Source organism: Nelusetta ayraudi, unplaced genomic scaffold (assembly GCF_046127955.1).
Source record: "Nelusetta ayraudi isolate G7.1 ecotype Tasmania unplaced genomic scaffold, CSIRO-AGI_Nayr_v1 ptg000002l, whole genome shotgun sequence".
Lineage (NCBI taxonomy): Eukaryota > Metazoa > Chordata > Actinopteri > Tetraodontiformes > Monacanthidae > Nelusetta > Nelusetta ayraudi.
Window position 1 is genome coordinate 4838623 of NW_027466052.1, and position 12969 is coordinate 4851591.

Genomic DNA, 12969 nt, shown 5'->3' on the forward strand with positions numbered 1-12969 from the left:
GGAAAATTACATTGGCAAGCGTTACTTTGAAAAGAGAGAAAGGTAGAGGGGGCGGCGGGAGGCTGCGCTCGGAATGAAAGGGCTCCTCAGCCGTCGCTGAGCTCGGCTGCCGATGTCCGGCCAGAAGCCTTTCCCCCCCCCCCCCCTCCTTCTTCATCTTCTTCTTCTCCCGCTTTGCGAGTTCTTTCTCTTCAGTCGGTGCCCGACTGACTGCTGCTTTTGTGCTAGCGCTCTCCTTTTAAGTGGTGCCATTTTGAAGGCGCTGGAATAGAAGGGGGGGGAGACTGTGATTTATTTTAAAAGGAGGGGAGTGAATTACGTCTGGCGGAGGGAGTTGCCGCTGAGACGAGCAAAGCTGTCGCCTTATTAGCGGGACTCTCTTTCGCGGCGGATTGAAGAGGCCCCTTTCCTCCCATTTCTGGTCACTCTACCGTTTGTTCAAATCCGCTCGTGAGTGCCGAAACGACACGTCCGAGCGAGCGGGCGAGCGCCGCTGGTGTTTGACTGCAGACGAGCCACCCCAAAGGGTTCCGAACGGTTTGTCGGAACGGCTGCGAACGCCCCTCCGTCCGTGTCCTGCCAGCGCTGAGGTCAGGAGCCGCGCTCCATTCGCTCGGAGGCCTGACGTTTCTTAGCACGCGGCAGGCACCTCCTGGCGCTCCGTCCGGCTCGCACGGGGAGCAGAGCCAGTATTGAACAACATCGCCCCTTGTGCACAAGCGCCCGCGGCGGTTTGCGATTTATTGCGCGGTCGCAAGACACATCTCATAAACTTGTCCTCCGACCAGCGCACACATGGAGGGAAGCAGTTTTATTAAAGGTTTAAGGCAGTAAAGTCCGGCTGGAAATGCGCAAGAATTTGCTCTTGCGATGCAGCGAAGGACGAGGCGGCATAATCAGACGTTGTCGTGTGACTCCGCCATCCTTGAATAACTCGCGTTTTTTTTTTTCCCCCGCCACGGCCGCCTTCCCAGTCACATTCCGAGGACAAATGGAGGCAACGTGCTGGTGAAACTGATGTGGGATACCACAGATAGCCGATGAGTTATCTGCCAGGGCCTTCCGCTCATTACGCTCCTGATTTCTGCGTTTGTTGCCTCTGCCTGTGTGAAGCCTCCGCCCTCGGGGAGTCCCTCGCTGCTGCGGGAAGCAAACATTTGACGCTAATTGTTTTCCACAGCTGCCATTAGCCTGCTGCCTTCATTACGGCGCGAGCTGGTTTGAGCTCGTAGGCAAAACTCAACAGCAGCCGCAATAAAGAGCCGAGAGGAGAATGAATTCCGAGGGGTCGATTGTGGGGGAATGACTTCTCTCTAAACACTCTGTGAAAATGACTCTTAACAATGTTATTTGGGCAGTATTAGCCACATGGAGAATGGATAAATATTTGCACTATGTTTCGTAAACACACCTCAAATACTCGGAGCGTCAGCGTAAAGTCTCTCTACAGCGCAAAGCAGCGGTCTTAGTGTATCAGGCCCACACTGTTTATTTTAAGGATGTGACACAAAATGTGGGATTTGCGAAACTCATAATGTATTTACACATGACTTAAAGTTGTGAGAACAAACTAAACGGTGTCCGCAGTCTTAATAATTCACGGAAAATCAAGCAATGGTTCATTGTTATGGCCGAGTGTAAAAAGATGATGGTTTCAATGCTTGTTTATTTTAATATTTATTAATTTTGGTCACTGTGTTACCAAGTATTGGCTTAATATTGTAAAACCAAATTTAAATGCTTTGATGTTGAATTCATTTCTATGTAAGGATAAGGACGCAATGCCCAAAACAGTGTTGAACATGGTGAGTTCTACTGTAACTCTGAAGTCAAGCTTCCTGTCAGTTACTGTAAAACAGACAAGAAGACAAGACAGACAAGAACAAAACCACGACCCCCTTCTATCAACATCACATGGAACATATGCAAGACCCTGTTTGATCGGCTCTCGGTATGATTTCCATTTCATGAAGTCAAACAGTGTCGGTATAGCTTTGTGCAACATGTGCATGTACACAAGTACATGGTGCACGTTTTCGTGAATGCTATCAGCATTGGTTAGCAAAGCTAACAGCGAGAAGAAAGTGCCTGTTTCTTGCTCTTACACTGGGCAAATGCAACAATGCCGCTCAAATGCGATGCAATTCTCACTCTTTCGCCTTCTGAGCGAAACCAAAATACATTCGGGGACACGTTTCAGAAGACACTTCATCGTATTCCTTGGCTTGTCATTGCAGATCATTCGCAAGAACTTGTTTTTTTGCTCTTTCGCAGCCAACACATCCATCCCGTCATAAAACATCTTTATCTCTGCACCATCTGTCATTTTAACCCCCTCAGTCAAACAGTGTGTTCGCTGCTGGAGAGACAGGTGCCAACAGCGTGACAACTGTGCAACTAAATAAAACACTCCACACTGTCTATTCACTTTTATTGCACGGTCCTCCTCGCCGTGATTCATCGGCGGCAGCTGGCGTCGAGGTTTGGCCGCAGTCCGGTTTTTCCTACGCGCTCTTCGCTCCGCTACGGCTGCAGTTGCGCAGCGAAAAAAAAAAAAAAAAACGCAAACCTTTGTAGACAGGACCAGTCACCAGCCTTCCGGGTTGCCATGTTGGTTGATGGAAATCACCGTCGTTAGCAGGCTGTTTGGCCCACACGGCACCACCACAGATTGCCGTGTTGAAAGATAAAGCAGAGGGTTGGGGGGCGGGGGGGCGCCTGCAGGCGACGCGAGTTTGTCGTCTGGTTGCGCAAGAAATCCTCGCAGAGGAGCACCAAAAATGTCTGGAGATATTTCATAGGGGGAATCTGCTTCTTTGCAGCCTTAAACGCCGCCTGTAGTCGCCTCGACTTGACTGGGTGTTTAGCTCGCTTCTTGTCCCGGTTCTCCTTCTCCCCCACCCCCCCGAAGGCTTTTGGGATTTGCTGTCACTTTTGATAGGGAGTATAAAGTAAGCCCGCCTCTACCGCAAGTGCAGTCTGCTGGTGGTTGGAACGAGTGTGACGGGTTGGAGTTCTGGAAGGATCAGATTGCTGCTGTGAAAGCCTCCCCGGCTCCTTTTCATCAACCTTTTTGATGTCCCGGCGCCACCGCCTCACTCTTTCTGCTGAGAATTTTCGCTAGCAGGCACTTACCCCGAAGTGTCACCGCCTACCTTCGCCCTGTCCCACACTTTTGGTGTAGGAGGCCACCTTTTACCGCAGATCCCCACTGTGGTGATTTGTTTTTATTTTTATACCAAACTGAATGCAATATTTCCAGTGTTTCCAGTTCCCATTTGTCTTCCTCTGCATTCGCTAAAAATCGGCTGATTCCTGCATTTTGTCACATATATCAGTCATACACTGGCACTTTTTGTTGTTCACATTGCTCGGTTTGATTAAGAGGAATAAAATTGCACATGGGAGTTGTGCAGAGATATGTATTACTGGCACCAAATGACCCCACTAGTGGAAATTTGCAGGAACTAGTCGAAGTCGGTAGTTCATGCAAAGAAGAGTGGATAAAAAGATCTGTGATTTGGAACGTTTAAAAAAGCACTACCAGGAATTCTGTGGATATGCGCCGCAGATTCAGGTGCTTGACCGCCTTCGAGCTAATGACACCACTTTCAAATTTAATTTCCCTTCTGCACAGACACTTCCATTCCAGGGCTGGTTTTGGTGGTCCAGGCCCAAACCTGAACCATAAGAAGAACCTCGTAGCCAGAACACATGATTATATGTTAGAACCCTCTCTGAGGTGGTCTTCTTCAAGGAAAAAAAATCCCCTCAGTCAGCCAGGCAAGATTATGATGACAAACAGTACAACCCACCAAACCTTGTGATTGTGTCGTACTGCAACAGATTTTTTTTAAACACCGTTTTAGCTCGTGCCACAGGTAACATATGATCACCAGTAGGACACCGTTGTGACTTGTTAGCTTCCATTCTAGTGGAAGTAAAAGAAGTTGCTGGTTGAGAGAACATTGCATTGCGTTCCATGTCAAGCTTTAGAATGTCCTGTGTGTAAAATTTGGCTTGATTTATGATTTCTATATTTGTACAAGCTTCACATACAACTGTTATTTATATTGAAGAATATGCATATAGCAAGGGTCTTGCTCCCATTTAACTGAAGAAGAAGGTGAATGAGGTATCCAGGTTTGTGTGCGCAGGCCACCGTAGTTCACTGGCAAGTTCAGGATGGGGAGGAAGATTGAAAGACTAAAATGTGTAACAACTTGATGTCGCTGTTTGTTTTTCAAAATCTCCAATCATCACACACTTTAACTTTAAAGGCCAAACCAGAACAGCCCCCAAATTCCGCCGCTATGCTTTGATCAATGAGTCATGAGAACCAACAAGAGGCAGCCACACGCGTCCAACAAGCTGCTAAACAGACGCGAAGACGTCGATCATCACACATCAGGCAGTCGGCAAGAGAGTGTGTGCGTCTTTGTGTGTTTTTATTTCACAGCCGACGGCTCCTCTCAAAGCTAATCAAGGTGCATGTAAACCTTCAGACTCGGCGCCGCGAGGGCCAATGTAACACTGTTGTTCCTTCTAATGGGAACGCTCGGCGGCTCGGTGAGTAATGGCAGCGACTCGCCTCGCTCGGCTATTCCTCCTTCATTAGTTTCCACAACAGAGCGATCCGCACACCGGAAAACATGAAAGATTTATTAAATCAGCCTAATTGGATTAACACGTGTCATATTTTTTTCCGAGACTCCAATCTCGGGGAAAAGTGATTTGTGACGCTTCCCTTTGATCAATCCCGGGCGCGATTTGCCGCGATTCCGCTCTCGATGTACCTGCGTCTCCCAATAAGACGGCGAGGAAAACATCTCTCGACGGTATTATGGATCCAGAGGCGCGTGACCTTCGGCGCCACCGTCTGACACGTGTGGAAGCACTCGGCTCCTTTTCTGGGAACTGGCTAATAGGTCCCTTCCTCATCTGTCACGATATTCTTTTTTTTTTTTTTTATATTAACTCGCTTGATGCAATAGAACAATTGTCGGAAGATTCAATGTGACAGCCGACTGCGGGGCCGCGGCGCTAGTTGGGCTGCTCTGCAAAAAGCAATCAGAGAGCTGTCAAACAAAGCCCCCGTCATGCTTTGTCTTTCCATAAGCTCTTTGCGAGGTGTCTTTTTTTTTTTGTTGTTGTTGTTGTTGCGTCTGCAAATCGGCTCACTTGCAGGGAGGCGGCAAGACTGGGGTGGGGGTGGCGGGTGGGATCTAAATTTTTCTTTTATTTAAAAAAAAAAAAAAAAAAAGAGGGCTTGTACATCTAATTCGGGAAAGAATTGTTAAGCGGGAAGATGTCAAGAACTCACGGTTCGGTTATTTAAAACCGCAGCGGTCGTGACCTGCAGCCTAATAATAACCCTTGAGACGTGCTCGGGCACGGATTGCAGCGAGCAAGCAGATGATGATGATGATGATGATGATTTTTTTGTTTGTTTGTTTTTTTTTTATTTTAAGGAAAAAAAAGCACCCACGCCGTGCTAAGAGGGGAGGGCACGAGAGGGGTACGAGGTGGGGGAGGGGAGAGATTAGGCAGGGATGGTGGGGCGGAGGGGGTGTTGAACAGTGTTATGAATGGATAGAGTCTTTAACCCCCCCCCCCCCCCCTCATCCCACCTCCCTTCCCAGCACAGTGAATAGTTTGTCGCAGGCTGCTGCGGCCCGGCGTGGAATGAGAGGAGCTGGCTGAGAGCTCTTGGATTCCTGAATCCTTGAGGCATGTGGTCTGATTAGCAGAACAAAACCCACACAGTGGGGAGGAGCAGACATACCCCCGCCTCGCCCCCAACCCCCCCAACCCCCTCGCCCCGACCCCTGAAACCTCCACCCTTCCCCTCGCTTCCCTTCCCCAACTGGAATTTTTTCCTACCAGTGTGTGTGTGTGTGTGTGTGTGTGTGTGTGTGTGTGTGTGTGTGTGTGGGGGGGGGGGGGGTGGGTGAACGGCAAAATGTTTTTTTCTTTATTTTGCGCCGACCTTCTTCTTCTTCTTCTTCTTCTTCTTCTTCTTCTCTCAGGGGTCTCCCCGCCAGTCACCAAGCGGGCTTTTGTCTCAGTCTCCCTTTGTTTGGGCTACATGTGACAAAAGAGTGGTGTATAGTTTGACTCTGAAGGGCGTAAAGACTGGTGTTTGTGTATGTTAAAGCGCCGGGTTGATATGTTGAAACGGTCCTGAAGCGTTGGATAAAAAATACAAACACATGAGACAGAAAGTAGTAGCGGTGCAGTGGCAGCAGCAGCTGAACAGCTTGGGAAAAGGTTCTGTTGGTGGAACAAAGAGGAAGTTAACAGCGAGGCAGTGTTTGAGCAAGGAGTGATTATGGAGAGGATTACGTCCGTGTCTCACCCCCCCTTCCTCCCCCCACCCCCCCACCTCCCCTCTAATTCTTTTCTCAAAGCCTTGTTTGCAGCCAGTTTGTTGTTAATGGAACATTTTTTTTCCTTCTCGATCACACAGTTACCACTTCATAAAGAGCGCACCACTCCTAAATGGCTATTTTTCTCAGCCTCGAGTTCCCCATTTGTTCCCCATTAAATGAACATACTTCATGCATATTTTTTTTTGTTGCAGTACTCGTGTGGAAAGTCTGTATTCCAAAAGTGTTTCCTAGACCACAAGAGTCCTGACACCAATCGGGATCCAGCTATTTTTGAGACGTTTAGCATTAGCGCTGAGGCGAAGCTAAAACTGTTGATCTACGGCTTCCGCGGGCCCATCCACACATGATTAACATATGGAACCCACTTATGGGGAACATTCAAACAACGTTCTGAACCCAGTTGTGTGAACCAGAATAAGCTGGATAGAAGTAAATATCAAGTTTACTTTGATATACAACCAAAAATCCCTGGAATCGGCGGCGCCGTAGTAACACAGTTGATACTGTAGCCGTGTAACGTCACAGATTCTTTGCTTTATATTTGGGATATTTGGGCCGGCAAATAGCTGCTGTAGAGCTGAAATTCAATTGGTTGAAATATTAAGAACAACGCGGCTTAAAGCTTATTTAAATAAAGTGGTCGGGTTATCCAGATACAGTTTGGCTGGTTGCATTTATTTATCTCTCTATGGATTTATTTTTGGGTGGTCTACGTTTGATTCAGTGGTGAACGTTTGGGGTTTTTTTGCGCCCGAAAAAGTGACAGTGGCACGTTTATAGAGGACTCACTCAACAAGGCTCTTCAGTTGCCCCTGCCCCCCCCCTCCCACCACCTCCCCCGACGTTAAATCTCCCCCCTCGTTAAATTTTGCTGGATGTGAAAAGCGGCCCGACAAAAATAGAGCAGCCGTCCACAGTTAAGAAATCGGAGAAGCCAAGTTAAATCATGTGGTCAAGTCTTGCCCAAGAGCCAAACACTGAGGGGTCGTCTCTTTGAGTGCAAACACATTGACACCACAACCCTTTTTTTTTCCAGTCGGACGGCCCGTTTTTTTTTTTTTGTTGTTTTTTTTTGAGAGCCGCCGTGCATCGAAAGTAAAGAAAAAAAAAAAAAAACACCCTCATGTTTTGAAAATGAGCAAACGAGTATCTGTAAAATCTTCCGTTTTGGTTCGCGGTGTTGTGTCTGCTCACAAGTGTGAGTGTGTGCTTGTGTGTGTGCGCGCGCGTCTGCCCCACCCCCTCCACCCAAAAGCATGGAGGTACCGATGTGAGATGAAAGGATTTTCTTTGCCGTTCTAATCCACACAGACAGCAAGGCCCTTGTGATTATTGCTGCTCCCCTCCCCCACCCTCCTCCACTCATCTCTTTGAATGCAGGGCCTTTCTAATTCACCCTAAAAAGGGTTTCAAAAGGGGATTATACCACTGATAGAAATTAAAGGGAGAACACGTCCGTCCTCGGGGACCAATGTCAAACATATACGGCTTGATGGCTGTTTGCACTGCGCGCGGCGGCACAGGGTCGGGTGGGGGTCGGGTCGGGGGGTGACTCCTTTCTCTTCTCTTTCTTTTCCTTCTCTGTTTTTGCGTTTTGCACATCCAGATTACTGACTGAGGGATTTATTCACAGTCTTCCAAATGCGTCTTCTTTAATTACTCACGACGGTGTCTGTTGACGCGGCGTCCAAATATTTTTCAGTCTGCGTTTGCGCCGGAGGAAATGCAGTCCGAACTCTCTCGGCGCTCGCCGCGGCGACTGGGCTCCGCCTGCGTCTGCGGAACTTCCTAGAAATGCTGCAGCTTCCCCAAGGAGGCGCTGGAGGTTTGCAGCGTGAGCAGAAAGTGCCGGTGGTCGGCCGCGTTGGTTACAACTGGAAAAAAAGAGCGGCAGCAAAGTGTTGACTGTCAAGTTTTGCGTGCTTGCTACGGGCGGGTCGGGACGTCGTGAGCTTGCAGCTTCTCTAGCTGCTGGTTTAACACTTGGTTGCGATAGATTCCATTTTCTCGCTGTTTTTTCTTTCTTTTTTTTTTATTGAATGTGACCTTGCTTTGACCCATCTGTGGTCCAATTAAACGTTCAAATAGAGGGTTTGTTAAACTGAAGTCTTTGTAGTCCCCGATGAAGTTTTTTTTGTTTTACTTCAAAATGCTTAAATATGATGAGAAAAAATGATTGAAACAATTTGCGGAACCGGTATCAAATTTTACCAGCGTCAGTACCAGTACCAGTCAATATACAATTTAATGTACCTTCATGGCAAGGTACATGAATATGCCCTGCTAAACTATACAGTCGTGGAAAACAAGTTTTCAGACACCTGTGACATTTGACTCAATCCCAATTATTATTATTGAATTATTTTGTCTGTTTTCCAAATGTGTGGAAGTGCGAGAGGCACACAAGCAAATGGAAGTGACTTTGTTGTTCATTGTTAAGACAAAGCAAGAAAGCTAAAATTCGGAACACTTCAGCGTGTGGCTGAACACTAAAATGAACTGCACCCGGAGACGTCAGACTGATTTTCAGTGCAGTACAGTACATCACAAATGCACGAGGCGTCCACCGCCCATTGCAGATGCTAGCGTCTGCGGTGAGTGATGCTACTTTGACTCTGCCAGCAAAGCAAACGCTGGAAGCAGTTGTCGTTCTATCCCATGGGTGCATGTAACCGCCCTCCCCCCACCCGGCCCCGCGGGGCGGTTCCGCTGTAAAAACACAACAGGCGTGCTTCTGGCTCGGGTTCGGTTCAGCTCACTTGCCCGGCGGCGGGCCGAACCGGCAGCAGCCGCTGCGGCCCGTCTTCACCACGGCCCTCGCCACGTCTCCCCTCAGACGCTGCCAAACGCTGATGATGATCCCCTTTCCGCTCGGCGGCGTCTCGCCAGACGAGCACGCACGGTCGCGCAACACTCCCGAGTCCCGACGCTTTAAGCCCCTCCGCGCCGAGCACGTCAGTCGAGCTTGGAGTAAAACACGGTGCAGCTCACTGACCCGGGCTGCCGTCCAACCACTTAATGCTCCGTCACCGCCGAGTCCCTTCAATCCAGCGCCCGCTCTTAACGCTCTCTAGGAGGGGAAAAAAATATATATATATATATATTAAATAGATGATGTGCGCATTACGTGCACAAACACTTGGCGGATTAAGCTCCTCTGCCGCCGCCTTTTTAGTTGTTGTTTTTTTTTTTTTTTTCCTTTTCGCTTTGGCTGCCAGATTCTTCCAGAGCCGATGACAAGGGAGCTGTTTGACTTTGACATCAAGGAGTCCTGTTTATCCAGGACTTTACGTTTTCTGCCGCTGGCGGCGGCTGTTTGACCCAGGCCAGGCCGGGCTGCTGCTGCTGCCTCTGCTGCGGCCACGGCAGGCCGCAGTGACACATTGATATGATAATAAATAGCTGTGGTGAAGTGATTATTATCGCAAGAGCAACACAATCTACACTGCGGACTTGACACTGACGCACTGTGTGGAAAGTATTGGTTGGCAAATGAAAGCCGCACACACGCCACAGACTGCGAGCGGCCGGTTCCGCCAAACGTCCAACTCGTGCGCTTCTTTCTAAATGCTGAATCGTGGGGGGAAAAAAAGGAGAAAAATCCAAACGCATTTTGCTGTTTTCGCCTCCGTTCATCACCCGAGTCCAGCGAGTGTAAACATTAATACTCGGTTTCCAGTCCTTCCCGTCATCCTGCCCCCACAAACGGCCTCTTTTTGCACGATCCGCCGCAAGAAAATGCCTCACAAACCGTCGGGGATAAATGTCCTCCGCTGCCGCCTCCCCACAAAAACTGTTTTTCTTTTTCCTTCTTCTTTTTTTTTTTTTGCCAATGACTTTAGTGGTCTCCGGCGTGTAAGGATTTGATTTCCCGTGCTGTTGCTTTTCCTTAAACAAGACTAGCACATGCATCAAAGTCACCCCTGCCACGGCAGTCCGCCTATGAATGCTGATCCGCTCGATGGAGTCTGCCTCGGTGTCCTTGAATACAGAAGCGTTGTATTATCTGTTGTAGGCAGAGAGACTCTCCCGCGGAGAGAAAAAAACAGTTTTCCTGCTATTGGCTGTCACATTACCTCCACTGCTCCTTGTTCGCTCAGCAGTTTTGGCTTCTTTTTATTTTAGGGCTGCGCCCCACGGGGTCAGCGGCTACAGCAGCGGCTATGCTAGGGAGAAAAAAAAAAGTGAAGTCATAATAGTTGTGAAAATAGAAACATTTAAGAACCCAGCTGGGTTTTACTCTTCATAATAATCATGATGATAGTAATAACCCTTTGCACCGTGTAGCTGCATTGTCATATATATATAACTATATATATATATATATATATATATATATATATATATTTTTTTTTTTTTCAACAAGAGCAGCAGCTACATTTGCTTTTTTTTGTCGAGGGAGAAATTGAGTTAACCTTCCTCGGCCGCAGCCTTGCTAAGATTTCATTCCGGAATTGCACTCGTCCACCTTGACAATTACTGCCGGAAAGTGCTGTCGAGGCTTTTGCAAAAAAAGAAAGAAAAAAGTTTAGTTTAACGCAGCAACGCACTGTGGCCTCGAGACGTCGCCCCGCGGCTATTTTGGCGCCAAGAAGAAATCTGATTGGTCCACTGGAATGGTTGCTAGAAAAGGAGGTTTGTCCCCCTGCTTGCCACAATCAAAAGATGCTTCGGTGATGTTCCAGGTTAAAATTGCATTGAATGACCAAGTTGGAATCTCATTTTGAAATTCTGATCAGGCCCTGATTATTTCAAATTTTTGCGGATTTTTTTAACTTCTCTTGCGAAATGAAATGAAATATTGCAAAGCAGAAACATAAAAGTTCATCCTGGCCATTAAATATTCATACGTACACGTCCCTCACAGATTGCTTTGTCATATAAATGTTTTACCGTTTACTCCTCAGTGGTTGTGTCGGTGGATGAGTGGGTAGCCGTGTGACAACACTGCAGAGTAGGGGGAAAAAAAATGCTGGCTCACAGCATTATTAACCTTTCGTCCGGTGCTGCCGTCGGGTATCTGCCGCTCTTGGATGTATCACTTAAACGGGCCCCTCCAGAATGTGTTGAGTCGGTGTGACTGGACGAAATACGCCCACCTGAAAGCAATGAGCCGTGCCGGTGCTCTTCCCAAAGTTATTGCCGTGCTTCCGCAGAGCGTCTGCAATAGAAAAAGGCCTTTCCTGCTGTTTCGCTTTTCCCATCTGAAAAACACTAAAAACAAACCACTTGATCCTCCGTCTTTTTATGGGTCGGGGTTATTATGACTCAAACTGTGCTACTCACATTCCTTGTTGTTGGCCAGCGTTGGTTACGTGAGGATTAGTGTTGCATATTTGCCAGTCTTGTTGCAAATTGTGCGTTATTTTGTGCCGAATGGAGGACAAAGTGCCGATCATTCTTTGACCGTTTAATGGCAAACTAAGAGCAAATGGTTAACAACGTTCACGCCGGGTTTTAAAATGTGCCACTGTCGCTAGGAGCTTGCCAGCTAGTTAGCTAACACGAGCTGATAGCCTTTCGGCCTTCCTGTTTAAGCCGGCTCTAGTAATATTCAACGTTTAGCAGGGAAGTAATTTGGAATTGGTAAAGCAATATACATGAAGTGGAAGATGGAATTATATATAATATATATTATATATGTGGTGTAAATTCCAAGACACAAGAACAAAAAAAAAACAAACAGTGGCTCAGGAAGTAGCATGTTGAAAGAAAGAGACAACAATGTGTATTTTACGGTACTGGTCAATTAGGAAGGAAGCAGCCAATAATCGTTATTTGATAGACATCTGGTGTCTTTTGTTACAATACATGACGACGACGACGATGATGATGATGATGATGATGATGATGATGATGATGCAGAAACTACATAGAGCAGTGATGGAACCCTTCACATTTCCTATTGCGCTTATGGTACTGTCCGACACGCACACACACACACACACACACACACACACACACACACACACACACCACCAGAGGCAAAAGGTCAGTGTGGCAGCCACAAGGACAGGACGGCCGAGTGGATCAATAAAGGTGAACTTAATATGGAAATGAGCTCCTTTCTGTGGGTGCGGGGCTGGGGAGTTGTTTAGTCCTTGGTGATGAGCTGAGCTCGCACATTCAATTACGTGGTGTAAGTGGGGCTCCGCCGTCCATCTGGAAAACTTAATTATATCCAATCATATCCATTAGGTTTATGTATTCCTGGAAAAGCGGGACGGTCGGCTCTGCGTTTTCACCTTGGCCGTCATCGTCTCGCGGATACATCATTTTTTTTTTTACGCTGCAGATTAGTTGGAAGTGGTTCTTCTCAGAATCACGCGACGCAGGGATTCGCCTCGCCCGCGCACCGCAATGAAAGCAGCTTGTCTCGTGCCAACGTGCTCGAGATCGCGGTCGAAGCCCTTCGGCTTCACTCCAGCGCAGCCACTTCATTATGGCTCACTGTGTTCCAGGCTGCAGGGCCTTCTCAGAGGAAGTGGACACAGAGGTAAAAGAAGGTGGTGGTGGTGGTGGGACTTAAAACCCAAAACCATCACTGGCTGTGTTTTTTTTTATTTTAGCTGAATTT

General features: G+C 47.7%; 1 protein-coding gene across 3 annotated transcripts in view; it reads left to right on the forward strand.

Moving 5' to 3' along the window:
* Window positions 1–12969, forward strand: part of znf609b (zinc finger protein 609b) — an 80304-nt gene that overhangs the window by 29304 nt on the left and 38031 nt on the right. Inside the window, exon 1 of one of the 3 annotated variants that reach the window (XM_076018806.1) lies at window positions 4310–4430. The exons of 1 other annotated variant lie outside the window; for it this stretch is intronic. In XM_076018806.1, coding sequence (XP_075874921.1) covers window positions 4326–4430 — 105 coding nt within the window. In that variant the 5' untranslated portion in view covers window positions 4310–4325. One more of the 3 variants, XM_076018814.1, reaches the window with a different exon arrangement.